The sequence below is a fragment of the Rattus rattus genome, chromosome 18 (assembly GCF_011064425.1).
Source record: "Rattus rattus isolate New Zealand chromosome 18, Rrattus_CSIRO_v1, whole genome shotgun sequence".
Lineage (NCBI taxonomy): Eukaryota > Metazoa > Chordata > Mammalia > Rodentia > Muridae > Rattus > Rattus rattus.
In genome coordinates, this window is record NC_046171.1 from 4,729,874 (window position 1) to 4,757,356 (window position 27,483).

The 27,483-nt window shown below is 51.4% G+C and overlaps 1 protein-coding gene across 1 annotated transcript; it reads right to left on the reverse strand.

Annotated features, from left to right (window-relative positions):
* Positions 1 to 234: 234 nt before the first annotated feature.
* On the reverse strand, positions 235 to 27,483 carry Rab44 (RAB44, member RAS oncogene family). Its single transcript, XM_032888690.1, has 13 exons — positions 27,277 to 27,483; positions 18,092 to 18,200; positions 16,190 to 16,364; positions 14,812 to 14,958; positions 14,300 to 14,390; positions 13,882 to 13,977; positions 12,775 to 12,968; positions 10,461 to 11,887; positions 4,483 to 4,564; positions 3,855 to 3,969; positions 3,182 to 3,283; positions 1,788 to 1,864; positions 235 to 891 (listed from the first exon to the last, which is right to left on the reverse strand). The coding sequence occupies exons 1-13, from the start codon at positions 27,481 to 27,483 to the stop codon at positions 801 to 803; spliced, it is 2,913 nt and encodes a 970-aa protein (XP_032744581.1). The 3' UTR covers positions 235 to 800.

Sequence of the window (27,483 nt, forward strand, 5' to 3'; positions counted from 1 at the left end):
CTCAGGATTGAATTCAGCAAAAAGGAAATCCAAATCTGAGAGGGGAAACCAAGGCGGGCACAGGAGTGGTGGGACCTGACCCGGATGTGCAAATTCAGAGTTGACACCAAACAGACTCCCTGCAAGGTTTATTCCCTTCTCCGCATCTAATCCCCTGGTTGTACAAGGCACCCCCAGGCAGTGACGAAAATCCAAAAATACCCAAAAGGAGAAGAGCACACTCCTCTACACGTGTCCTGCATCCTCCTTAGCTTTTTATTATCAACATAACACCATCTAGAGGCACCGGGAAATTCCTAAATAGGGAATTAACCTTGCCGGATTGGCCTGGGATGGGGCACTGCCTTGCTCGATGATCGATTCAGGAGGGTTCAATCCACTGTGGGCGGCGCCATCCCTAGGCAGGTGGACCCGGGCTACCTATAAAATCTGGCTGAGCATTAGGCACTGTGTATGAGCCACTGAGCAGCGGTCCCCCATGGGTCCTGGGTCAGTTCCTGCTCTGACAGCGATGGACAGCGACCTGGAAGTATAACCCTTTCCCTCCTCTGAGCTGTTTTTGGCCAGTCTTTACCATAGCAGAAATTAAACGAGAATGTCCTACCATCTTGAACAAAAGATCTGGGGACACTTTGCTTGTGTGGAGTTTCTAGATGGGTCCTGCCACCCACCCCTGGCGTGTTTGTTCAGTGGAGGAGAGGTGGCATTGTCCCCTGAAGGTCTTCTCCATCACAGCTGTGTCTAGGAAGCAGAATAGGAGCCATGGGAAAAGTCAATCCGGGATGGGATCAGGCTGGTGATCAGCGGCAGCAGCCAGTTCTCTTAGGTGGCTCCTGGCGGGTCACTTCCACCAGTGAGGCCTTCTGGCGGTCTTCCTGCATCTTAAGTGACCTGTGTGACAATGTCCCCGAGTTATTCCTCCCTCTGCAGCATGGAGGGCTGGGGGTGGCTGGTGGGGGATGGGAGGCTCTCCCCCACCCTTCCATCCTCAATGCTCCTGGCTGTGGAAAACTGGGCTAATGTGTACCACAGAAGGATACTGTGTCCTTCCTTCTGTCTCTTTTTCTGGCCCCGTGGGCACCAAGCAAAACACACACACACACACACACACACACACACACACACAATCACATTCCAGGTCTTGAGCATGAACCTAGGTCACGGGCAGACATTCTGTTCCCTTGGAAGCCCAAACTCAAGGTCAAGAGCAAACCAAGAGCTAGGAAAAGTACAACAGATAATCTCCCTTGTTGGTGCCACATGTCTAACCCCATGCCAGGGATTCTGGTGAACTCTGATACCCTTGGGTATCCTCCTGGTACCCATCTTAGCTAGCCACAGCCACTGAGTGCCCAGTGAGTGCAAGGCCCCGTAGAGAGAAACAGTTTTCTAGAAAGACACAGGCCTGAGATATGTGTGTGTGTGTGTGTGTGTGTGTGTGTGTGTGCAGAGAACAGAGTATAAAGAGATGAGCGGCAGAGACACACAGAGACAGGGAGGTAGGAGACAGAGATGCAGAGAGTCAGAAGGAAAGGCTCCACAGGGCGGAATGGCATTGTAGTTAGTGCCAGCCAGCCACCAGGGGCATTTGGCGTTCACTCAAAGTCATGAAAGTCACTAGACGGCTGGGGCAGAAACCTCTAGTCAAGAGAGGGTGTGTAACAGCTGGGAGGACGGAGCACAGGGTCAGAACGTGGGATCTGTAACCAGGGTTTTCCATCACCACTTCCTGGAAAGGGGCAGGATAGGGCGACCCCTGAGGACTCTGGGTTTAGGGAAGCACTCACCGAGCCAGGTTCATCATGGGCTCCAGGATGTTGTGACCCAGGGCCGCGCTACACTCGCCGAAGGAAACCCCCAGCTCCTGCAGGCATACAGAATGCCTGAGAGGCCAGGTCCAGCCCTGCCAGACCTCACCAGCCACCCTTATTCCCTAGCTGACCTCTGCCCACCACCCACCCCTCACATGCGGGACACAGCTAGAGACGCCCCCAGACTTGGAGTAGAAGACAGACGTACTGCTCGATTTGGAGAGACATACAAGAATTCTCTTTAATGCACAGGGTCTGCTTGTATGTTTTTCTGTTTGTGTACTTCTGGGCCTCATTTCCCTGTCTACTGTCACAGGATTTTGCTGACTTGAAGCTGGGGTGCAGATTAAGGGGCTGCTAAAGGAGCATCTAGGTTCTCGGTTCTGACCGGCAACTCACCACGACCATTTCCAGTGAAAACCGCTCACCCATCTGCTCCAGTGGGAGCCACATAGAGACGCTCAGAGATCTCTCTCTGACCCCAAGAGGCACCCGTCCCCCAGCACAGGGCCTTTCGTGGCAAACGCTGGCCTCTCACACAAACCTCCAATGTGTAACTGCGGAGCTCCCAATATCCCTTATAAATAATACCATGAGTTAAAAATAGCCTCCTGCCAGCGCCTGTGGATGTCCGAGGAGGAAGTGAACTGTGCATTTTCTAGAAGCTCTTAATTCTCAGTCCTCTAGCATGATGAATTCTCAGAGAAGGAACTCTCAAAGGGACAGACTACTTGTTCCAGAGGGGATAATCTACCATCCTGGGGCCACAATCGGGAGTCACAATCATGAGAAATGGATCAACAAGAACGAGGAAGCTTAGCTAGAATTCTAAGGAGTGTGTCAGGGGCGAGACCAGGAGTGACCAAAAAAAAAAAAAAAAAATATATATATATATATATATATATATATATATATATATATATATATATATACCCTGGCTTTTCTAGAATGTGGTTAAATCTCACTTATAAATAATAGTATCCCTGTTTGGCAGCAAAGCTTTGATGTTGTCTCCCCAAGGAAAACATTGGAGTCTTAAAATAGAATAAACAAGAAGGGAGTATGTTAATTAGAGACCAGAGATAAAATTAAGACTTGATTGGGGATTTCAGTGACGCTTTTAAAACTGTTTTCACTCGGAGAGGTTTTTCACGTGGGTTGGGGATGCGTGGGAATCTGCTAATTCCACACAGCGTTCAAGGTGGTGCCCGCTGGGCACAGCCTGGGTTTGAGCCCAGGGCCCAGCTGCAGTGGCTGAGTGATCAGGCACAACCATGTCTGTGTCAGCCAGACCTCTGCTACGGGTAGGCACGGAGGGGCAGGAAGCCATGTTTACCACTGCCAAGCGGCAGCGATGTCCAAGTACTCACCTGGGCGAGCCTTCTGCCAGCTTCAGTGGGCACCTGCCTCTCCTCCTCACAATCCGTCTTGTTTCCCAGCAGGACCATGGCCACCCCCTCTACACCTGCGTCCTGCACACAGGATATGTGCCGTCAGAGGATGCCAGCCACAAGGTAGAAGCTTCTAGAAGTTTCTACACACCGTCCTCTCACCTGGACCCTCTCTTTTTCCTTCTTGCTTACAAAATACTTCTCCCACTTTTCATGGCTAACCTCGTGGGCACCTCCCACTGGAAGCCTTTCTGGAAGAGCAAGCAACAAGGGCTCTCCTTGGCTGAGCTCTCTCTCTAGTTCCTAAATTCCTGGATCCAGAATTCAGCACAAACCCCTGCAGAATCCAGGCACAAAGATGAGGTACGTGGGGGTTGGGGCTAAACATCGATAATGGGTATCCCACCTAGGAGACAACCCAAGCTGCTAGCGGGATAGGTAAGCAGTCTGTTTTGGGAGCTGTAGTGCGCGTTTGTGGTTTCTCTGTGCAGCAGGGCTCCTAGTCCACCCACCCACCCGTTCTTCAGCGGGTGGTATCATCCCTATGACTATTGTGGGTGGCGTTTGTAACCCTGGAGGAAGGAGGAATGTGTGTGGGTGGATTCTAAGCTTCCTCTTACTTCGAAAACTCAGGGCCAGCCAGCAGACCCACCTGCAGACAGTCGAGCCAGTAACGCACGTGGGTGAAGCTCTCTTGGGAGGTGATGTCATACATGAGCACCACCCCCTCCGCCTTGCGAAGCAGTTGTCGCGTGAGGCTGTGGTACCTGCCCGAAGGGTCTGCATGAGGCCACGGCATCCAGAGCCTGAGTGCCCCACCTCCCCCCACCCCCGCTGTCCTAGAGGTGGACTTTGATGAATTTTGGGTCATTTCAGGCATCTCCCATGTTTCGCGACATCTGTAATAAAGCCTGGAGCAGCTGAGACTGCTTCACGGGTGAGTTTATTTCTAGAACAAGTTTCCAGAAATGGAATTGCAGAGTCAAACCTCTGTGCCCCTTAAGTTTCTAATTACTGTGGTCCATGTGTTATATGGAAGACCTGCGGTCTAGAAGGCTGGTCAGGGGAAAATCACCCAGCGCCCCTCACCCAGGGCTGTGCAGAGTGGGGGCACTTGAGCTCACAGCCCCTCCTTCCTGACCCCTTGACTCGGGTCTCAGAGTCTTATTGCTTCAATGGGGACAAACCTTGTCCCCATCCCCCAGCTTGTGCCCCACCCTTTCCTCCCACAGCCTGAGCCCAGCCCGGGTCCCTGACACTGGCTGGGACAGTCTGAATACCTCTCTTGTCCGGCCGTGTCCCACAGCTGCAGGGCGAAGATTTTGTTGTCTACCAGCAGGTTCTTGACACGAAAATCCACTCCTAGGGCACACAGAAGAGACCACCCAGGACAACCAGCTCCAGGTGGGTACCCGCTGCCCTCTCCCAACTTGAGCCTTCCTTTCTCATCAGTGAATTAACCTGTACCTAAAGGTTCTGCAGGGTTTCTACTGGGCACAACCGAGGGGACTACGTTTATCATCCCCACCATAGCCTGTGGGGTCCCAAGCCCCACCCTTCCCTGTGGTCAGAGCTGCAGACACATTTAGATCCTGGAATAAAGAGATAAGAGGGGCTCCATGCCCCTTCCAGCCATCTTCCAGCCTGTCAAACAAAAGCCTTCTGGATGTGGGCAAGAATGGGGGAGGGGCGCAGAGAGGCGCAGAGAGATGGCTCAGCAGTTAAAGGTCCTTCACTGCTGCTGCAGAGGACATTGAGTTCAGACCCTAGCACCCCCATTACATGGCTCCCCAGCCCCCGTAGCTCCAGTTCTAGGCTATGAACACCTTCTCTAGTCTCCACAGGCACCTGCACGAACAGACACACTCAAAAACTGATAAATCTTTAAAAAAAAGAATGGGAGGGGGCACTCCGTCCTTGTCTCCACCCCCCTTTCCTACAGGGCCCACTGCAGTCTGACAGCTCCTGACATTCACAAGGTGGCTGGCAGATTTCTGGGATGACCCCTCGTAAGTACATGGTTCATACAGACTCCTAGTCTCCTCCAAGGAGTAGAGAGTACTTTTCCTTTAGAGCCCCTTTCTGAGGTCTCAGGAGCCCAAGATTACAGGATCTTGAAAGTGTCACATTCAGCTGCACAACTGCTGGGCCACCGCTGTCTCTCTACGGCTATTCCTACAACTGCTAGTCCCTCCCCCACTTAATTTCTGCCCCCTCATCTACCCTCAGGAGAGTCCAGTGTGCCCCAAAACTAAGCCACATAAACCGTCAGACACGCAACGTTTCGTCTACCGGTTCAAGGGGGCAGCCCACACACATCCGAAATCGTCAAGGGCAGACCTGAGCAGGCAGAGGTCAGGCTTTCTCCGGTGGAGTCTAACGTGCGAGGTGGGGAAGATGCCAAACGAAGGCTAGAAACCTCACTAGGATTCAGTTCTCTGCCACCAGTAGGGGTCACACTGAGAATCGCACATGGAGACGTCAAAACACCTGGTATCTGTGTCCCCAGCCAATGGCCTCCAATGCACTTGGCAAGAATTCTGACTTTTTGAGAAGGGATGGGATGGGGGGTGGGGGGAACATCTGGCTGGCCAAAGGGGCAGGCTTGCTCCGTCTGAGCCTCTGCTATTGAATTGTGTGGAACTGACACACACAGAGCATCATGGGGCCGGAGAGATAGATCAGGGGGTTTAGCATTTGCCATGCAAGTCAGGGATTCAGATACCCAGAAACCCACGTAAATGCTGGGTGGGTGTGGCGGCCTCCAAAGGGAGAGACAGGGGGATGCCCAGAGAAAGCTGGCTGGAGGGACCAGACATGAGGGTGAGCCCTGGGTTTGGTGAGCCCCTGCCTCAGTAAGGACGTTTCCCAAAGTCACAAGTACACAGACACAACATGCTATAACCCCAGCCTGCTATAACCCCAGCCTCAGGGTGGTGGGGACAAAGACAGGCAGATCTCTGGAGGTCATCGCGTGTGTGTGTGTCTCACCCCTTTCCTGCGAGAACCAAGCTAAATCTGTGTTAGACTCAATAAACTCTGCTTTATACTGCCTCCTCCTGAAAGTCACTCCTATTCCTGTAGCAGTCAAGCCTCCCAGCTCCACCTGAGTGGAAGGCTCGGACTCTCTTGACTCTGTTCCCACAGAGGCTAGAGGCTAGAGGCTAAGTGTCTAGGTAAGATAGGTTGGCCTGCGGTCACACCAATAGTTTTATTAATTTTATGTGTATGAGTGCTTTATCTGCATGTATGCCAGAAGAGGGCACCAGATCCCACTAGGGATGGTTGTTGCTGGGAATTGAACTCAGGACCCCTGGAGGAACAGGCAGTGCTCTTAACCACTGAGCCTCTTCCCCAGCCCGAAGGGATGTTCTTAATTGGGGTAGTTGTGACGGGAAGATGTGCATGGCTTCGTTTCACCTAGGCAGGACCCTGAGCTCAGGGAAAGGGAGCTGGGGAGATGAGGGCTGGCAGGTATACATTAATTCACTGTGATAGTTTGTATATGCTTGGCCCCAGGAGTGGCACTGTTAGAAGGTGTGGCCTTGTTGGAGTGGGCGTGGTCTCTGTGGGTGTGGTCTGTGTGGGCGTGGCATGTGTGGGCGTGGCCTTGTTGGAGTGGGTGTGTCACTGTGGGTATGGGCTTTAAGACCCTCATCCTAACTGCCTGGAAGTCAGTCTTCCCCTCGCAGACTTCAGAATAAGATGTAGAACTCAACTCCTCCTGCACCATGCCTGCCTGGATGCTGCCATGCTCCTGCCTTGATGACAATGAACTGAACCTCTGAACCTGTAAGCCAGCTACAGTTAAATGTTGTCCTTGTGAGAGTTGCCTTGGTCACGGTGTCTGCTCACAGCAGTAAAACCCTAAGACACTCACTGTTCTCTTGACTGTGGCTGTAACGTACGTATCCAGCAGTTTTGAGCTTCTGCCTCACTGATTTCCCTGCAACCACAGGCTATACATTGAAATGGGAGCTAAGGCAAACCCTTTCTCCCTTAAGTTGCTTCTGTCTGCTTTTATCACAGCCGTCACAGGAATTGTTGTAAAGGGATGAGACAAACAGAAGGTGCCGAAGATATGGGGATGCTCAGAGATGCTCAGCAGACACACAGCAGCTTAGGTGATCAATAACTGTGACCTTGTAGACGGCAGGCTATGTCTGCTATGGGTCACTCTTTTTCAAGGACACTGAGTCTTTAACTAGATCCATGGCATCCTGGTCAGTTTTGACTGTCAACTTGAACAGGCTGGAGTCACCTGGGAAGAAGGAGCCCCAACCAAAGAACTGCTTCCATCAGACCGGCCATGGTATAAGACAATGTCTTGAAAACTGATGTGGGGGTTGGGGGTTTAGCTCAGTGGTAGAGCGCTTGCCTAGCAAGCACAAGGCCCTGGGTTCGGTCCCCAGCTCCAAAAAAAAAAAAGAAAAGAAAAAAAAAAAAAAGAAAGAAAGAAAATTGATGTGGGGGAGGACCCAGCCCACCATAGGCGTCACCATCCCTAGGCAGGTTGGCCTGGGTTGTATAAGAGAGTTAGCTGGCCATAAGCCAGCGAGTGAGTAGCATTCTCTATGGTTTCTGCTCCAGGTTCCTGCCTTGAATTCCTTCTCTGCCTTCCTTGAGAGATGGACTGTGACCTGAAGTACAAAGCTGAAATAAACCCTTTGCTCCTCTTAGTTGCTCCTGATCATGGAATGATCTCATAAAGAGCGGTCAAGGTAGGAAAGCTTGTAAGAATTCTTGGTGTGGGGGTTGGGGATTTGGCTCAGTGGTAGAGCGCTTGCCTAGGAAGCAGCAAGGCCCTGGGTTCGGTCCCCAGCCCCGGAAAAAAAAAAAAAAAAGAATTCTTGGTGTCTTAGTTAGGGTTTTACTGCTATGAACAGACACCATGACCAAGGCAACTCTTTTTTTTTTTTTTTGGTTTTTTTTTTTTTTCGAGCTGGGGACCCGAACCCAGGGCCTTGTGCTTCCTAGGCAAGCGCTCTACCACTGAGCTAAATCCCCAACCCCGAAAGGCAACTCTTACAAGGGCAACGTTTAATTGGGGCTGCCCTACAGGTTCAGAGGTTCGGTCCATCATCATCAAGGTGGGAACATGGCAGCATCCAGGCAGGCATGGTGCAGGAGAAGCTGAGAGCTCTACATCTTCATCTGAAGGCTGCGAGGGGAAGACTGACTTCCAGGCAGGGAGGATGAGGGTCTTAAAGCCCACACCCATAGTGACACACCCATTCCAACAAGGCCATACCTACTAATAGTGCCACTCCCTGGGCCGACCATATACCAACCATAACACTTGGTCAGAGAAACCCTAGAGCCTGACCTAGGCCCCTCTTATAACAGGAAAGTATTAAGCCATCTGCTTGGCCCTGACTCTTAATTAGCCTGTAACCTGGAGCTGACATGGAGACACACACCATACCACCTTTGACCCCTTCTAGGAACCACTGTCATGGTCAAATATTTACTTTTTTTTTTTTTTTTTTTTTTCCGGGGCTGGGGACGAACCCAGGACCTTGCGCTTCCTAGGCAAGCGCTCTACCACTGAGCCAAATCCCCAACCCCAAATATTTACTTTTTATACAAGAACGATACTAATATGGATTGCATGTACGATCGTGCCAGGTGACGTGTGAACTTGTAATGCCTGTGGGAAGGGGGCTACTCCCATCTCCGCTGTCAGAAGATGTGGGAACTAGAGAGAGCTGGACCTGGGCTATCCTCCTGCAAAGGTCTGTGGATTCGTGTCTCAGTGCCATCAGGAGGCAGGAGAATTAAGGAGTGAGGCCTGTGGGCTAGAGAGATGGTTCAGCAGTTAAGAGTGTTGCTGCTCCTCCAGAGAATACAGGCTCAACTCCCAACACCCACAACTGTCTGTAATGCCCTCTTCTAGCTAATGAGGGCATCAGGAACACCCACACACATAAAAATAATGATAAAAAAAAAAAGAGGAGGGTTGGGGATTTAGCTCAGCGGTAGAGCGCTTGCCTTTGAGCGCAAGGCCCTGGGTTGATCCCCAGCTCAAAAAAAAAAAAAAAAAAAAAAAAAAAAAAAAAAAAAAAAAAAAGGGCTGGGGATTTAGCTCAGTGGTAGAGCGCTTACCTAGGAAGCGCAAGGCCCTGGGTTGGTCCCCAGCTCCAAAAAAAAAAAAAAAAAAAAAAAAAAAAAAAAAAGAGGTTAGGGAACTCAGAAGACAGAGACAGGCAGATCTTTATGGGTTCAAAGCTAAGCTGGTCTATGTAGTAAGTTCTAGGACTACAAAGAGAGACCCTGTCTCAAAAAAAAAAAAAAGAAGAGAGAGAGACAGACAGACAGACAGACAGAGAGTGTCTTTGGTCATTAGATACATGCCCTCAAAGTGCACTGTGGGATCCTGGTTTCCACTTCTTCTTTCTCTGCCCCCAGCCCATAGGGTCTCATGTAGCCCAGGCTGACCTCAAGTTCGGTAAGCAGTCAAAGATGACCTTGAACTTATGATCCTCCGTCTCCACCTCCTACGGGCTAGGATGACAGTGATAGAATGCGATACCCAGGACTTTATGGTCCGTAAGCCAGTGTTTTACATCTGAGGTTCCTCTTTCTCTCTTCCCTGCCTCGTAGCTTGGCTTCCGGTATGTGTTTCCCACCATAATACACTGCCTTGCCACAGGCCCAAAGGCAACGGGACTGACCGTGAACCAAGGTCTCCCAACTCGGAGCCAACCAGAGTTAAACCTTCTGTCTCTATAAGCCAGTTGCCTCCGGGGGAGTGAGAGGGGGGGTTGTGATGCAAAGCAGACTGAGTTCATAGCCCCAGCAACTGGTAGTGCTGGGATTTGAACCCAGGCCCCTAAGATCCTAACTTGCCACACTCTGGATATAGTCTATGTAAGATACCCAACTTGTGATCTCCTGCCAGCGCATGCGGGCAGACCTGGGGCATGCCGTGAGCATGTCCTGTTAGGCTCTGTAGGGAACGGCCTACCTTGCGGGTGGAGACTGGCCTCTTTACACTCTACTAATACCAGGACCTAAATTGCACAGTGCTTTGCCTCTGTGGTGCATTATAAGCTAACGAGACCAATGTGGGGGAGGGGGGGAGAGCAAATTGCCTATAATTAGTGGTGATTAGCGAAATGCTAAGATTACACCCATATAAAATAATGCCTCGTGAAGGCCTGTGGCCAAGACAGAGCCTGCCACTTCTCTTGGAATGGCTTGCTGGCCCTGGCCCAGCCCCCCTTCCCTCCACTGCTACCTCCCGAAGGGACCTTACCTACAGTGGCCGTCAGTCCAGCGGCAAACGAATCGTGATGTAACAGGTGTAGGAACGAGGTCTTGCCCACATTGGAGTCCCCCAAGAAGATGACATGGTAGAGGTAGTCGGGGTCAGCCTGAGGCTTGCCAGCAGTGAGGTCCCCAGGGGAAGAACTCGGTTCAGCCTCCTGTAAGTCTGGCCTTGGGTCCTCTGGCCTGCTCTCTGCCCCTGGCTCTGGGGGCTGAGGGGCGTCTGACTTGATCTCCACCTGAAGAGGCATGGACATGGGCCTGGGCTGGACTTCTGACTCAACCAGGGTGAGGAGAGCCTGTGTGGTCTCTGGGGCTCCCACTGCAAGCCCAGCCCCAGCCCCCAAGATGGGAGGAGACGTTTGGTCAGGAGCAGTGACTTCCGTCTCGGCAGGAGCCTGAGATAGGTTAGGCAGGGGATCATCTTGCTGGAGGGATTCTGTGTTCCCGGCTTCCAGGCTGTGAGCCTCATCGGCTTCTGTTCCAGGGTCCTGCTGGCCTCTCTCTCCTAAGTTCCCTTCCTCAGGCCCAAACTGCTCTTCTAGACTCTGGGGGAGGTGGGTAGACAGGCTATCCAGATGCAGGTCTTGGCCACTGGCTTCTTGGTAACCCCTAGAATGACTCTCTAGCCTGGCCAGATGTGCCTCATCCTGCCCTGGTGTCTCTGTGTGTACTTGGCCCACAGACTCCAAGCTCAGGAAGGGCTCTGTGGCCTCCTCAGGGAGAGCTGTGTCTCCCTGGGACCCTAAGCCCAGCTTCAGGTCGTCCGCCATGACTTCTCTCTCTATGGTCAGTTTGGCTGCATCAGGTCCAGACCAAAGACTCTTGTCACCCAGATCTGAAGTCTGGGTCTGTTTTCCGGACCTGGTTGGGGACTGAGGAGGAGAAGAGAGCCCCTGAGGAAAAAGCTCAGCCTCAGAAGCAAGCAGAACTCTGAAAGTGGCTGCTTCAACATTCCCAGACTCCCCAGCCGGGACTCCTGGCGGACTCCTGAGGAAGGGACCCTGGAGCCTGGCATCTAAGTCAGTGGAGTTCGCAGGCTGCTTAGAACTGACATCCTGTCCACCCTGCCCCTTGGGGTCCTCCACCCCTTTTGTATCTCTCGCACCATCAGGAGACATCTCAGGGGTGCTTCTTGGACCTGGGTCTAGATCTGAGGCTGGCTCCTGAGAAAATGGCAGAGCAGACTTATTGGAAATGGAGATCTGTCTAACAATTCGGGGAGTCTGGGGGGCGGAGGTGTCATTTGGGGATGGGGGAGGGCTCCAGCAAAGCCGCAGGGTTCTATGGGTAGGATCTTCGAAGCTGCTGAGGAGCTTGTCCCAGTCATCATTAACCCCAAACAGCTCAGGCAGTGGGGCCTCCTCTGTGGGGACAGCCTGAGGGTCTGGGGCCTCCGTATTTGCCCTGGGGACACTGGGAAGGAAGGGGAAAAATGAAGGTTGGGGGAGTACCCCCCAAATCCTGGTAGCATGACCTCTCCTGTGGCTAGCTTTCCTCCAAGGATGGCTGAAAACACCCCTTTCCCACTCTGTACCTCAAAATCCACACTGCCCTGACCAGGCAAGCCTTCTTGTCTTTGAGCCGTTACAAACACAGCAAGTACCTGACTGGGAGCTCTGTATGTGTGTGTGTGTGTGTGTGTGTGTGTGTGTGTGTGTGTGTGTGTGTGTGTCTATGTGTCTGTGTGCGTATGTGTGTCTGTGTATGTCTCTGTGTGTATGTGTGTCTGTGTATGTCTCTGTGTGTATGTGTGTATGTGTGTCTTGTATGTGTGTGTGTGTTTGTGTGTCTGTGTATGTCTATGTGTCTTTGTGTGTGCCTATGTGTCTGTGTGTGTCTGTGTCTGTATGTATGCCTGTGTGTGAGAGATGTGAGTATATGTGTGTATGTGTGTATGTATCTATGTGTGTCTGTCTATATGTGTGTGTATATGTATGTGTCCATGTGTATGTCTGTGTGTCTGTATGTATGTTTGTGTATGAGATATTATGTGTGTGTATGTGTGTGTGTATATGTGTTATGTATCTATGTCTCTGTTCTCTGTGTGTGTGTATATGTGTCTGTGTGAGTCTGTCTATACGTGTGTGTATGTCTATGTGTCTGTGTATATATGTCTGTGCATGAGATATTATGTGTGTGTATGTGTGCGTATATATGTGTCCGTGTCTGTGTGCGTCTGTATGTGTGTGTTTGCACACATGCGCACACGCAGAGACCTAACCAGCTCCATGGAGAACAGCCTTTCCTAGCTCCTGGGAGTCATTGTTCTCTGCCCTCATCGAGAGAGAATGGTTACTTGCCTTGGCTCTTCCTCTACCTGCCAGGACACTCGGCCCCTGGTCCTGGCAGTATCCAGGTGACCTCTTGTCACCTGTAGCTGTCCCCGCACCTCTTCTAGCTGCCCGGTCAGGTCACGCTCGACCTCCCGGAGCTGCAGGTTCTCCAAGCTGGCCTCTTGCTGTGTGCTACTGAGGTGGAGGAGCTGGGCCTCCAGCTGTGCAGGGTGGAAGAGAGGAGGAGAGGATTGGCCAAACCCTCCAAGACTCTGGCAAGACAAGGATGCCTTGTCCCCTGCCACCACTGCCCAGGTCCTGGAGACCCAGCTTAAATGGTCCGATTGGAGGGGAAGTAGCCCTTCAAGCATCTAATTAGCCGCCTTATATACCCCACAGTGAGACCTGTGATTTATGGGAAGGATACCACCATCAGAGGACAAAGAGCTCCTCAGGCACACCCACCAGGGGGCCAAGCCCTGCAGTGTCTGCTGTTCCTGACTCCGTCTAGACTGCAGGGGCTTCTGACCCAAAGGTAATTCAGAAGGTTCCCACAGCTAGGCCCCACAGAGCAGAGAGCACAGCCTATAGCAGCCTGGGGTCCTCAGCCTTCCCACCATCCAGCAGGCTCTGACATGTTAAGAACAAGCTCCCAAGGTTTCTCAGGTGACAACAGAGCCTGTTGTCCAGAACTTTCCTTTCTTTCTCCCCACTGCTCCCCACTTCTGGGTCTCACCTGGCCCAGGCTAGCCTTGAACTCCTGATTCTCCTACCTCCGCCTCCAAGAGCAGGGGTTACAGCACATGCCACATACCCCAGCCTGTCCAAACCTTTGCCTTTTCCGGTTGTCCCTATACACAACCTCACTTGACACATGAGGCCTGAGAAAGGACACGGAAATAGACACCTTCTTTTCATGAACACTGGAAACCCAAGGGTAGGGTTAGCTCCCCATTTCTTTCCCTGAGTCTGCCTGGTTCTTTATGGGACCTCATCTGACCAGGGCACTGAGAAGGGAACCCTGATCTGGCCCAGGGAGTTCTTGACTATCTGTGGCTTCAGGGAACCTGGCCAACTGGGAACAGCGAAAAGGTCCTGGGGTCCGTCCGGGCTCTCCAGAAGGCCTGTACTCACCTCTCTCTGACCTTCTGCTAGCCGCTGAACCTCTTGCTCCTTGGCCTCCAGGGCCTCCTGCATGTGGGCACTGAGGGCCATGCCCCTGGAGTTGCTCTGCAGAGAAAACTGGTCAGCCCTGCCCTGCAGACTCCAGAGCCAGCTTAGCTGAGCTGGTCCTACCTAGCTTATCTCCACCCTGGCCTAGGGTTCGGGTGCTGGTACCAACCAAGAGGACTTTTGGGAACCCCTGCTCAGCCCTAGACTCTCACAAGACACTGAAGCTAAGAGACTGAAGTCAGTCCTGGGGAACAGAGAACACAGGTCCAGTAGGCCCACCCCATCTCTCTGGGGAGCATAACCTGCAGGACAGGCAGTTCCCATCTCTCTCTGCGCCTTCCCACTACTTAGCCTGGAGAGGCGTCCATCAGGGCTTCACCTGGGCCTGCAGCTGCTGCTTCTCCCTGCGGATCTGTTCCTCAGTCTCCTCGTAGAGCTGTCTCACCTTGTGGAGATGGTCAGAGTCTCGCCTACAGGGGCAGGTGGTGGGCACCAGAAAGCTTGCAGGGGACCTCAGGAACTTAATGCCTGGAGCCCTCCTGCTTGGCTTGCCCTCCGCCATCTCAGACCCACCCCCCTGTCCTGTCACTTCTCTAATGGTTGCCTCATCCCCAACCCCCACTCCTGGCTCTATCTACCGTTCCCATTGCCCCGAGTCTCAGTCACACCATCTTGGACTCCATGACTCAGGCTCCGGTGAGGGTCACGAGATAACTCTGCTTCCAAGCCCCAGCCACTTCAGAAGGGGGTCTCCAGGTCCCCCTCAGAGGCGATGCTCGAACTGGTTGATCTTTCTAGGTAGTATTGAGCAAGGGGACCCTCCAAGCATCCTCTGTACAGGACCCAGGATCCCACAGCGTGCAAAGAACACCTGCTATGTCCCCCGCTCACTTTCTCAGGGTCCACGCCAGTGCCTCCCGGTCGGCCCGAGCCTCCTGCAGGCGACTGCTCATCTTGGCTAGGAAGCCCTCCAAGTTGCCTGCCAACTGGGGCTCCTCCTGCCGCAGCTCTCTCCACAGTTTCCAGAGCTCAGCCTGCCTGGAATAGGGGGACCTCCAGAGATTAGATACAAAGGGTCTAGGAAGTGAGAAGACTCCTGTACGTAGCCCAGGCTAGCTTCGAACTTGCTGTGTATCGAAGGATAACCTTGAACTCCTGATTCTTCTGCCTTTGCCTCCTCCCAAAGGCTGAGATAACTATGTCCCGTTTTATGGTGGTGCTGGGGACGGATCCCACAGCTAGATTCCTGTGTTCTAGCACTCTCCGAGCCAAGCCGTAGCCCTTCCCGTGGTTTCAGCCTTAATGGCGACACACCCAGAGACTTGGGGACCTGAATCACAAAAATCCCACTAATGATACTTCAAAAGCTTAGTTCAAGTGTCACCTCTTGCTGGGACACTTCTACATGTGAGCTGGACTTTGACACCCCACCCCACCCCCATACCACACATTCCCCTGTGAGTCAGTGGCTAATGGGGGTTGGGGGGGTAAAGGGAGACTTGGGAGTCTGACAGCTCAAGGCTTCCATCCGCCCCCGCTCTTCTCCCATCCTGGAGTTGCGTGGTTTCTAGCAAGCCTTTACCCTCCCGGGGCTCACTGGGAAAACACGAAGGCCAATACTTGCCAAGCAAGATTGTTCGGGGGGGGGGGATAAGAGAAACACTGAGAGTAAGTGCCAGCCCCCGGGCCCTGCCCACGGTTGGCACCCAACACACACTACTTTCACATGGACTTAATTAAGTCATGAAGACAGAGGCCCAGAGGGCGAGGGAGCGGGGCCAAGCTGCCAAGTGGGGAAATGGATCCCTGCTCTACCTGTTCTGCCAGCCTACGCCCCAGGTCCCACCCAGCCTGGCCTAGAGCAGCAGCCCCACCCTCTGAAGCAGACAGGAGCAATCTCATCCTTCTGAGGGTGGAGGGGCAAGTGGGAGAGTGTGGGTGAGGGCCAGTCCCTGGCTGGATCTAGCAGGCCTTGGGAAGGCCTCTCCCTTCTTCAGAACTCTCATATACCCAGAGCCTGAGCCCAAGACGCACGGCAGGAATCGACCTTCTATCTCGAAAGCACCCAGCCCAGGGCACCGCCATGTCTGAAGTCATACTATTGAGGGACCCTTAGGAGTTCTTTGTACAGGGCTTCAATCTCTGTAGCTTTAAAGGGCACGCCATAGCCAGGGACAGAGGTCAGAGGTCACACACTATCAAGTGGCCAAGCTGGGGATCTGTCTGCATCCGGTCCTACCCTAAGCCCTCACCCCCACCAGAGTCTTACTCAGAAAGGGAGTGGCCGGTCTCCATCTGCCCTACAAGGGCCAGGAAGGCTTCCTTCTCCTCAGTATCGGCCTCCTCGAAGACAGGGAAGCTGGAGGTCGCAGATATCCGTTGAGAGGGCAATGACCGTTTTGTCTGGAGTCTGTGGGTACTGGGGCTGGAGCCAAAGACATTTTCTGGGGGGGGGGGACAGGAGGTAACAGAGGGAAGAGGAAGCTTTGACTTCCCTTGAGTCTCGTCCTCCACGTTTAAACAGGGACGTGCTCCCGTATGCCTCAGATCAGCCTCGGGAGTCTCATAAGCTGGGGGTGCCCATTTCCCACATCACCTGAGGCCCAGAGATGCCTAGAAACTCTCTGGAAGCTCCAGGGTAGCAGGCATTCACCCAATCGGGAAGTATTCATTGAGCATTCACTGTACCATGATGGTAGAGATCACTCAAATCCCAGGCCCCGTGTGTGTGTGTGTGTGTGTGTGTGTGTGTGTGTGTGTGTGTGTGTGTGTGTGTCTTGCTATATGTACACACAGTGGTATGCAGCAGTCTGCATGTAGAGTTCACGACTTCTACCTAGTGCATTCTGGGCTTGAACTCAAGTCATCAGGCTTGGCTACAATCACCCCTACCCACTGAGCCATTTCACAGGCCCTTTTTCGCCATTTTTTTTTTTTCCCCCATAAACTAATTTGTTAGGGTGACCTCAAGAAATAAACTAGAACCCAGGAAGCAGAGGTAGAAGGATCTCTGTGAGTGTCACACAGGGAGTTCCAGGCTAGCCATAACTGCAAAATGTGAGGTCCTACTTAAAAAAAAAAAAAAAAAAAAAAGGGTTGGGGATTTAGCTCAGTGGTAGAGCGCTTGCCTAGCAAGCTCAAGGCCCTGGGTTCGGTCCCCAGCTCCCAAAAAAAGAAAAAAAAAATGAAACAAACAACAATAATAATGATAATAAAATAAACAGACCAATAAATAAATAAATAAATAAATAAATAAACAGACCAGTTGTTTCCACTGAGACAGGGTGGGGACTGTGTTAGAAGAGGAGCCTCAGAGTGCCCTAAGGAGGTGACAGGAATACCAAGGTGTGACTTGCAAGCAGGACACAGAGTGGGTTTCCAGAGGAGGTCACTTTTGGCAGAGAGAAAGAGAGAACCCCACGTACAGCCCTGAGTGAGGAGCCGGGCTAGTATGACAGAGGGGCAGGTGGTCTTCAGTGAGCCTCAGACGCTGATGGAATCAGCGCATGCGCTCTGTGGTCCCAGGAAGGAACAACTTGGGACTCATGGAGCGGGAGCAGGACGGGCTTCTGAGTGAAGAATGCACAGCGCCACCCACCACCAGTTCCAGGCTGGTCCCTCCCCTCCCCCCTCAGCTTCCCTATCACCTCAAACGTGGGCTACCCCAGCCTGTGAATATTGATACCTGCCCGCCTCTGCTGTCTCCTACACCCCAAACCTTTGAGCCCCGCGCGCAGCCTTGAGAACCCAAAGTAGGCACCGGATTGTTCAAGGCTGAGCTGTCTGGTGGAGGCTCATACGGGAGTTTCCCTGATGCCATGGTCCCTTGTGAGGGGCACGTCATGGGAGATCGGTCCCCTAGATACCATCCCTACCTCCAATACCTCCCCCCTCCTTTCTGTCCCCCCAGATGCCACCCTCTGGAACCTGGGGCCTGAAGTTGCCTTGACTGAGACTAGAAAGGGACTCCCTGGGGACCCTGTAGCCCACGGTCCCTCTTCAAAAACAGAAAGCTTTTATTCCCCCGCCCTTGTCCCCCCCCACGAGAATACAAGGGAGGGTTCTGGGGGAGCAGCTGTTAGCTCTCAGATATAGTGGGGAACCCCCCCCGCCTGTCACACAGTCCAATAGTGTGCTGAAAGCCCCCAGTACCCTCCCAGAACAGACATACTGAGTCCAGAGCTGAATTCTTCCAGCGACAGGCGGCCCCTACTCTCAACGTCCACCCAGTCAAATATCATCTGCGGCTCCTCGTTACCCAGGAAGCTGAACCTGGCCTCCTGAAAGGAAAACACGAATGAGTTGGCCACTGTTCCCACAGCAAAGACTCTGGGCAGGCGGGAGGCGTCTGTCTTCAGCCACACTGCTTTCCTTTGTCTCAGGGGCAGGGTCAGTCAATCGGGCCTGCCTGACCTGGAGCCTAGCCTACAGTTCCCCACATCACATTAGCCATCCTGCAGCAGGGCCCCCAGCAGGCTCCAAGTCACCTCCCTGTTGCTACCCCAAATTTGCACTTGTGGGCCCCCCCCCCAGCCTTTAGTAGGATGACTTCAAATGCCATCTGACGCTTCTTAGCTTGCTAGCTTGCTTGCTTTGGGGGGGGGGGGTAGGATGGGGTCTCTACATAATTTAGCCCTGGCTGTGCTGAAACTCACTATACAGACCAAGCTGTTCTCGAACTCACGGAGATCCACCTGCTTCTGCTTCCAGAGTGCTGGGATCAGATGTGCAGCGTCATGCCAGCGAGCATCTGACAACACAGCCAACAGACAGGATGTCCTTCCAGTGTGGTCCAGGGACAATAACTTGTCAGCTTTTCCTACTGTGGCTCTTGGGTTGGGTAACTGAACGAGGGGGTATCAGAAAGACTGCGTTCATTTGAAATCACACATTCCAGAGGGGGGGGGATGACAAAGCAGAGTGTGATAGCCCACACCTTCCAGCCCAACACTCTGAAGGCAGAGGCTAGTGGATCTCTGCGGGGTTGAGGCCAGCCTGGTCTACATAATGAGTTCCGGGGACAGTTTAGGCTACACAGAGGGACACTGTCTCAACAGCCACCAGCCGTCCCAAAAGAAAGAAGAAATCTATAATGATGTTTTAACTAAAGACATTCAGGATTTTCCAAGCAGCCGTCTCCATTTAAGTAGCAAATCGGCGGGTCTGGATTGTTTTCTGTTAGAATGTTTCATTTTAAAAATCGCTACTGTGAAGTTCTGCAGAGGTGGCCCATGCCTCTAATCCCAGCACTTGGGAGGCAGAGGCAGACCGATCTCTGAGCTTGAGGCCAACCCGGTCTACAGGGTGAGTTCCAGGACAGCCAGGGATACACAGAGAAACCCTGTCTCAATACATACAAACATACATACATACATACATACATAAATGTTGTCCTGTGCAGAAGCGATGGCTCAGTAGGTTAAGAGTCTGAACTGGGGGTTGGGGATTTAGCTCAGTGGTAAGGCGCTTGCCTAGCAAGCTCAAGGCCCTGGGTTCGGTCCTCAGCTGAACTATTCTTTCAAAAAACTTGAATTTGGTTCCCAGGTGTAACTCTCACGCCAGAAAATCCAACTGTGTCTCTGGCCTCTGGAGGCTCCAGCACATGCTGGCGTGGGTCTGTGGAGGCCAGAGAACAGGGCGTTGGTCCCTGGGCACAATCCATCTTTTTTTTTTTTTTTTTTTTTTTTTTGAAAGTCTCTGACTGTTCTGGAGCTCTCCAAGTATCTAGGCTGGCTGACAAGCCCCTAGGGACCTGCATATCCCTGCCTCCCTGGGGCTGGGACTATAAGTGTGTCTCTGTAAATGTTTGATGTGTACACCTATTTTATGGCCTCTAAATTCCCAGATATTGTAAAATGTTTCTATTCCCAGATATTGTAAAATGTTTCTCCAGTGAAAGGAGCCAAGGGGAGAAAGTTTAAGAGGCATGAGCTAGACCACAGAGCACCCAGATAATGCACCTCACGGAACTGATGTAGGCAGTCAAGTAACGTGCGGAGTCTATTCAGGAATGTCGGAGATAATTTCTGTCTGATGAGACAGATAACGCCAGGATTTATGGCCCGGGTAGACTTTCACTAGCTATTAAAAAAAAAAAAAAAAAAACACACAAAAAACCACCCATCTTTGCAATCTGGTTCTAATCTGTCTTTGTTGAGTTGCCCAACTTTTTAAAAGTGCTCTTTGAACCATTCATAACTCTAATTAACGTGTTAAATAAAATCTCGGAGGGTTCGGGCTGCGGCTTGACGGTAGAGCGCTCGTCGAGCATGAAGAAGGAAAGGCATCCATTTTGGCACGCGTCTGTTTTGTGTTTGCCTATGGGTCATGGTTTTACCTTTCTGAGCGATCAGCAGCTTAGGATCCTCAGAACGGGCAGAGCCCTGTGCACGCGCTCACCCAAAGAGTCAAGTCTGGAGGCTGCTGCTCCTTGGATTTCTGAGCCCTAGGGCTTCTTGGTTCTGGAGAGCCTGAGTGTGGCAGAGTTTAGGGGCTTTGTTGCTGTTGGTTTGTTTGTTTGTTTTGTTTTGTTTTGTTTTTCTAAGATGGGATCTCTTGCAGCCTAGGCTAGCCTCAAACCCACTCCGTAGCTGAAGATGACCCTGAACTTCTTCCAAGTGCTAGAATTACAGCTGTGCTGACTCCTTCAACTTGACACACAAATTTGAGAGAAGGAACCTCAATTGAGAAAATGCCTCCATAGGATCAGGCCTCAGGCAAGCCTATGGGGCAGTCTCCTAATTAGTGATTGATGGGCGAGGGCCCAGCCCACTGTGGGCGGCGCCATCCCCGGGCTGGTGGTCCTGGGTTCCATAAGAAAGCAGGCCGAGCAAACCGTGGGGAGCAAGCCAGTAAGCAGCACCCTCCATGGCCTCTGCATCAGCTCCAGCCTCCAGCTTCCTGCCCTGTGTAAGTCCCTGTCCTGACTTCCTTCGGTAATGAACAGCCATGTGGAAGTGTAACCCAGACAAACCCACTTTTCCCCCAGGTTGCTTTTGGACATGGTGTCGGACCCCAGCAACCGTGACCTTAGGCACCACCCCACCTCTCGTCCACTTTAATGTATGCTCTGGGTTCAAACTCTGGGTCACCAGGCTTGTGTAGCAAAATCCTTTATACATTGAGTCCTCAGAGGCCAGAAGCATCAGACCCCTGGAGCTGCCGCAAGAGGAGGTTGCCAGCCACCTGTCACAGGGCGTTGGGAATCAAACTCGAGTCCTCTCAGGTAGTGATACAAGCTCTTAACTGCTGAGCTGTCCTCCACGTTATAATCTTTAAAAACAAACAAACAAACAAAAAAAGCGGAGGCAACTCCCTTACTCCCTTAGGGAAGAGCTGAATGCTCTCCTCTGATTATCTCTGCATACATCATTTTCCTGATCTCTCTCTCTCTCTCTCTCTCTCTCTCTCTCTCTCTCTCTCTCTCTCTCTCTCTCATTTTTAGCTGAGTACTCTGGTACACACACCTATAACTCCCCGCATTTGGGAGGCTGAAGCAGGAGGATTGCTGTAAATTCGAGTGCACCCTTAGCTACATGGCAAGATGAGATGCTATCTATCTAAAAGGAAGAAAAAAAATCAAAAGAAAGGCTCAACCAGTTATAGCGCTTGCCAGGCAAGCCTTGTGCTCTGAGTTCCATGCCCAGAACCGACAGTAGAAAGAGAAGACCAACTCCTAAAAGTTAACCTCTGACCTCTACCAATGCACCTTGACCTGTGTGTGCACGTGCGCGCACGCATGTGTGTGTGTGTGTGTGTGTGTGTCCTTGCTCACACATATACATCCTACACACACAATAATGATAATAATAATAGCAACAATAGTAAGCGTTAAGAAGTTAGGCTGCGGATGCTAGGCAGGGGCTAGACACTTGCACAAAGTCCTGGGTTCAAGCCCCAGCACCCCACAAGCTGCATGGTGACTCGTAGAATTCTAGTATCCCAGAGGCAGAGGTAGGAGGATCAGAACTCCAGGGCAGCCTCAGCTACACAGTGATTTAGAGGCTAGCCTGGGCTACATGAGCCTGCATCCCAAAACACAACTAAAAACAAAAGAAAGTACCATGGGTATCAAATCAAGAGATTCTGTCTTCCCCGGGCTCTGAAGTCACAGGAACCGGGCTGTTACAAAGCATCTCCCCTGCCCTGTGAGAAGGTTCTAGAGAGTTCTGGAAGCTTCTGCCATCCCTCGTCTTGTCTCCAGGGGTGCTGTGAGCTACAGATCCCAGCTTGTGTCTTCAACCACGAAAGACAAGTCCAAGGGACTGCCCCAGGCTCTGCCTCATGTGGGTACAGCTTCCAATCTGGCCTTGGGTGACCTTCGCATTAATGGACTCGGGGCTTCTGGGAAATGGGGTAGAGCAAGAAGGGACCATGAGGTGCCAATAGGGGAACTCTAGGCTGTGGAACTGTGCGTTATGTTCTAGGAATATCACCAATCTATACGGCAGGGTTGGGGGTCTGGTGGTGCTTTGAGACAAGGTCTCATTTAGCCCGGGCTGGTCTGGAACTCTCTATGTAACAAGCATTCTTCTAACTGAAGCCCCCAAACCCACCCCGATTTTTTGGACACAAAACCTCTATTCCATTTTTGCCCAGACTGGCTGTGTAGAGCAGGCTGGTTTTGAACTCGAGATCCCCCCTGCCTCTGTTACCCAGGTCTTTGTAATCCTAGGCTGTCTCTCCCATTAAGCCCTTGTTCTAGGGCTGGAGAGATGGCTCAGTGGTTAAGAGCACTGACTGCCCTTCCACGGGTCCGGAGTTCAATTCCCAGCAACCACATGGTGGCTCACAACCATCTGTAATGGGATCCGATGCCCTCTTCTGGTGTGTCTGAAGACAGCGGCAGTGTACATATATAGAATAAATAAATAAATCTTTAAGAAAAAAAAAAGACCTTGCTCTAAGCAGCCTGTCTGGCGAGGACTTCCCTGTTTTAAGGTGCAAACTCCACATTCCAGGTGCACCCTCAGTCTTTGGGAGACTGAAATGGATCACTCTGAGTAGCGTTTGAACCTCACTGCCCTTCCTAGGACGTTCTAAAACCAACACTTTTACCCTATCTGCTTAGATTCCAGAACATTCTAGGTTTTGGTTTTTGCTTCCACTTTGTGTTTTTGTCCTTTGTTTTTTGTTTTGCACAGGTTCAAAGGAGTCTACCTTCCTACTTTACCAGGATAGAACGGGATAAATCAACCATACAGCCCGGTACCTAACTGTGGTGTCATTTTAATATAATGACCCCCATGTAATCAACTGTGACAAGCTGGTTTTCCCGGATAGGCTCAGAGCCAGCTCTGTGAAACCCTCTCAGGAGGCCTGGAGCTGAGGGAAAAGGAAGGCCATTTCCAGGTAGAAAAACCGGTCACCTGCTAAAGAATGGCCACGTGCTGGAGCTGGGTTTGTAGCCTGAGGGTGGATGAAGGTTGACAAGCTGTCCCAGAATCAGGGACACACTCAAGTGCCCCTTCAGTCTGAGGAAAGACGGACGGCTAATCCTTATCAAGGTGACTAAGTTGAAACTCACTCTGGGTATTTCTGCGAGGGACTTCCCAGTGGGGTTAGCCAGGAGAAGAGCTCTACCTGGAATGTGGGTGGTACTGCCCAATGGGTGGGGGACTTGAGATGAATGAAAAAGAGGAAGGAAGTTGAGTGCCAACGTTCATGTCTTTCTGCTTCCTGACTGAGGAGACGCTGTGTCCATCTGCCTCACGCTCCTCCTCCAAGCCGTCCCCACCATGAGGGACTGTGAACCAAGAAAACCCTTTCTCCCATAAGTTTTGTTTTCTTGGTTTTTTTTTTTTTTTGCTTGTTTGTTTGTTTTTTTTGTTTTTGTTTGTTTTTTTTTTTTTGTTTTGTTTTTTTTTTGATCAGGTTCTCATTGCTGTGGCAAAGAGAAAAGGAATCAATACAGCTGGTCATCCAACAGAAGCATCAGCAATGAAGGCTTTAAAAACTCAATCTACATGCCGAGGGGTGCTGGCTCACGCCCTTAGTCCCAGCACTCTGGAGACCGAGGCAGGTAGATTTCTATGAGTTCAAGGCTAGCCTGATCTACAGAGAGAGTTCCAGGATAGTGGGGGCTATGTAGAAAAATGCTGTGTGGGGGGGGAAAATTTCAACCTATTTTGAATTTCCAAATTCCATATGGAAATTTCTAGACAGGAACCAATTTTGGCCTAAGTGAAGATTTTACATGTTAAATCTAAGGAGGCTCATGTGTTTAATCTACACTCCGGCTTCACCTTTAGAAATAAGCAAGGTCGGGGTTGGGGATTTACTCAGTGGTAGAGCGCTTGCCTAGCAAGCGCAAGGCCCTGGGTTCGGGCCCCAGTTCCGAAAAAAAAAAAAGAAAGAAATAACCAAGGGCAAGCCAGCCATCCCTTTCATACATCAAGAACACAGGGAAATTATTTATAACCACAAGAAAAATCATCTAAAAACTTGAGAATATGTCAAAAAGGTAACTCACACTCTAGGACTATATAATCACAAATTGTCCAGACCAGGATAGTGGACTGGTCACACTCACTATCTTTCCTTTGGTCTTTGAAGCAGGATCTCACTATGAAGTCCTGGCTAGCCTGGAACTCGATATGTAGACCAGGCTGGCCTCCTTGATGGAAAGGTCTAGCCTTGGGCCAGGAGCCGGCTCAGTAGGGTAAAAGTTCTTGCTGTGTGTTGTGAAGCGATTGCTTCTGAATCTAAACATTCCTTCCAGTAGACAGAGGGTGTCAGGAGACTCTAATGGCGTACATCACATGCCCTGGAAAGTTGAAACTTGCATGACTCTGGAGGGAGCCTTGCGAGCTTTATAGAGTAAGTAAACAGCCCGCGTGGGAGGAGACACTGACCAGCCTGCGGCAGAGATGGCAGAGACGAGATTCTTGGGCTCTGGAGCTTCCTGTAAACCGTGCAGCACTCCAGAGCGGCAGCGTTTGTGAGTAGGGGTGGGGCACATTGATGATGCGGCTGCTTCTGGGCCATCTGTTCCCGTAACTGTGCACCCCTACTCCTGTTAGGAATCCCAATAAAAACTCATTGGTTCAACCATTTGGACCTTGGTCTGTCAAGGATTCCCTGCGTAAAGCTAGTAGCTGTGTGTGTGTGTGTGTGTGTGTGTGTGTGTGTGTGCATGCGTGTGCATATGTGTGGGATGTGTGTGTGCATGTGTGTGTGTGCATGTGTGTGTGCGTGTGTGTGTGTGCACGTGCATATGTGTGGGATGTGTGTGTATATACATTTAGTGCACATATGTATATATGTATGCATGTGGTATATATATGTATGTGTGGGGTGTGTGTGTGTGTGTTGAATGTGTACATGTGCATATGTGTGTGTGTGTGTGTATACATGTGGTGTGCGTGTGTATGTTGGGGGGTGTATATGTTGCGGCTCCCCTGAAATAGTCTCTCACATACTACCAAGAAAGCCTGAATTTGATCTCCAAAACCCATGTAAAAAGCTAGATTTGGGTGACTCGCCTATAATCCCAACACTTCAAGATGGGAGACATAGACAGAATTGGCCAGAAGCTTGAAGTGCACAGTGGCAGAAACAACACACACGCACATGCATGAATACACCCATGCACTGATACACACACACACACACCACACACACACACACACGCGCACACGCACCTTATTTTTAAAAGCCCTAGACATGCTGAAGTCACTCATTAACTTGAAAGTTTCGTCTAGGAAAGATGAGGTCAATTTCTGGCTAGGATTCATGGGCTGTTGGACATAAGCCATCTTTTCAAATTGAACTCAGCCACGTTACCCTAACTGCCTACAAGTATCTGAGCTCAAGGGCTCCGTGCCCTGCTCCTGACATTTCCCTATAATCCCTGGTTAATTAGTAATAAATTAGATAAGATCTTTCTTTGGCTGGCGAGATGGCTCACCAGGTAAAGGTGCTTGCCTCCAAGCCTGACAACCTGAGTTTGACCCTGGCGGAAGGAGGGAATGGAGTCACACAGGTTGCCCTCTGACCTCCACACATGCACTCTGGCGTGCATGCCCCGACCCCTGCACATGCACATCTATATATCTCTGGATATATAGAAGGGATGACTTCAAACTTGTGATCCTCCTGCCTCCAGCTCCTGAGTGCTGGGATCACACGTGCTGTCATGCTCACTTTAGCTGGCAAGAACTGAACCTGGGGCCTTGGGCGTGCTAGGCAAGTACTCTACCATCCGAGACACCCCCCCGCCCCAAGTCCCTAGATAGGGAAAGGACAACATGGAGTGTGGAGTGACACCTAGAAGCAGCAACACGCACCCACACACAACCTTTTGGACTAAATGAGAGGAAATCGTCAGCCATGTTGGTCTGGACCATGGGCCAAAAGCCTCTTACTGGAACCCACAACTGTGGTCCATCTACACTCGTCTACCTGCTTCGGTCCCTAGTGCTCTGACTGCTCCCCAAGTTGAACGTCCCTGCTCTAAACACCCCAAGTCAGGTGTGGCGAGCCTGCCTGTCGCCCCAAGGCTGGGGAGGCTGAGGTAGAACTGAGAGTTACAGGCTCCACAGAGAGACCTGTCTCGAAAATCTCTCTCACGAGGCCTGGTAAGATGGCCCAGCGGTGAGCAGTGCTTACCGTTCTTACAGAGAACCCACGTTTGGTCCCCAGCACCCGTGTCAGGTGCCTCACGGCTGCATGTAACTCCAGGACCCTCCCTCTTCTGGACTCTAGGGGTATCTGTGTAACACAGTATACATGTCCACACACATGCACATGATTGGCGGTTTGGGGGCAGGGCTGAGACAGGGTTTCATTGGATAGCCCAGGCTAGCCTCCAACTCACAGAGATCCACCTGCCTCTGCCTCCTGAGCTCCGGGATTAAAGGCATTGTGCCACCACTCCCCGGTGTCACATTATGGAAAATAACAGAAATAACCAAGCACAGTAGTGTGCCTTTAGTCTCAGCACTCGAGAGGCAGAGACGGGCCAAGCTCTGTGAGTTCGAGGCCAGCCTGGTCTGTGTAATGAGTTTCAGGACATCTAGGGCTGAATAGAGAGACCCTGTCTCCGTGATGAAGACGATGATGGTGACAGGGTGGTGGTGATGAAAGGAAGATAAAACACAGCAGCACCATATTTGAGTTACTTTGGGGACACAAAGTTCTCTCCTTCGTTAAAATGCAAACGTTTCTAAGAAAGGGTAATATACTAAGCCTCATCAACCAACTATAGTTGGAAGAAACGAATTCTTAGTACTTTTCCGACAGTGAATTTGGACGCGGAAGGGAATCAGCAAGCAAGCTAAGCCTTGGTTAGAATAGGAAAATTCAAAAATCTGCACATAAGGGATTCCAGGTGTGACTCCAGGGTCTTGTGCTCACCGCCAGATCCTCCCGGGTGACAAAGCCCCTCTCCTTGGCACCACAGTTCTGGAAGAAGCCCTGAAGTTCCGCATCAGCGTCAGAGGACCAGGACCCCGCTTCCGGGGCCACAGGGGCATCCTGCCCGTCTGCTGGCTCTCGCATCTGCCTTCGGCGGCTGGATGCCAGCTTCCTACTTTTTCTGGCCAGTCCCTTTCCTTTCTCCAT

Bases quoted from the DNA above. Each gene is read 5' to 3' on its own strand.
- Rab44 (XM_032888690.1), bottom strand. From the start codon at position 27,483: ATGGAGAAAGGAAAGGGACTGGCCAGAAAAAGTAGGAAGCTGGCATCC. The intron at 12,969-13,881 runs GTGAGTACAGGC...CACCCTGCACAG, and splicing joins TAGCAGAAGGTCAGAGAGAG to CTGGAGGCCCAGCTCCTCCA. The intron at 3,970-4,482 runs GTATTCAGACTG...CCCTTCGGGCAG, and splicing joins GACACGGCCGGACAAGAGAG to GTACCACAGCCTCACGCGAC.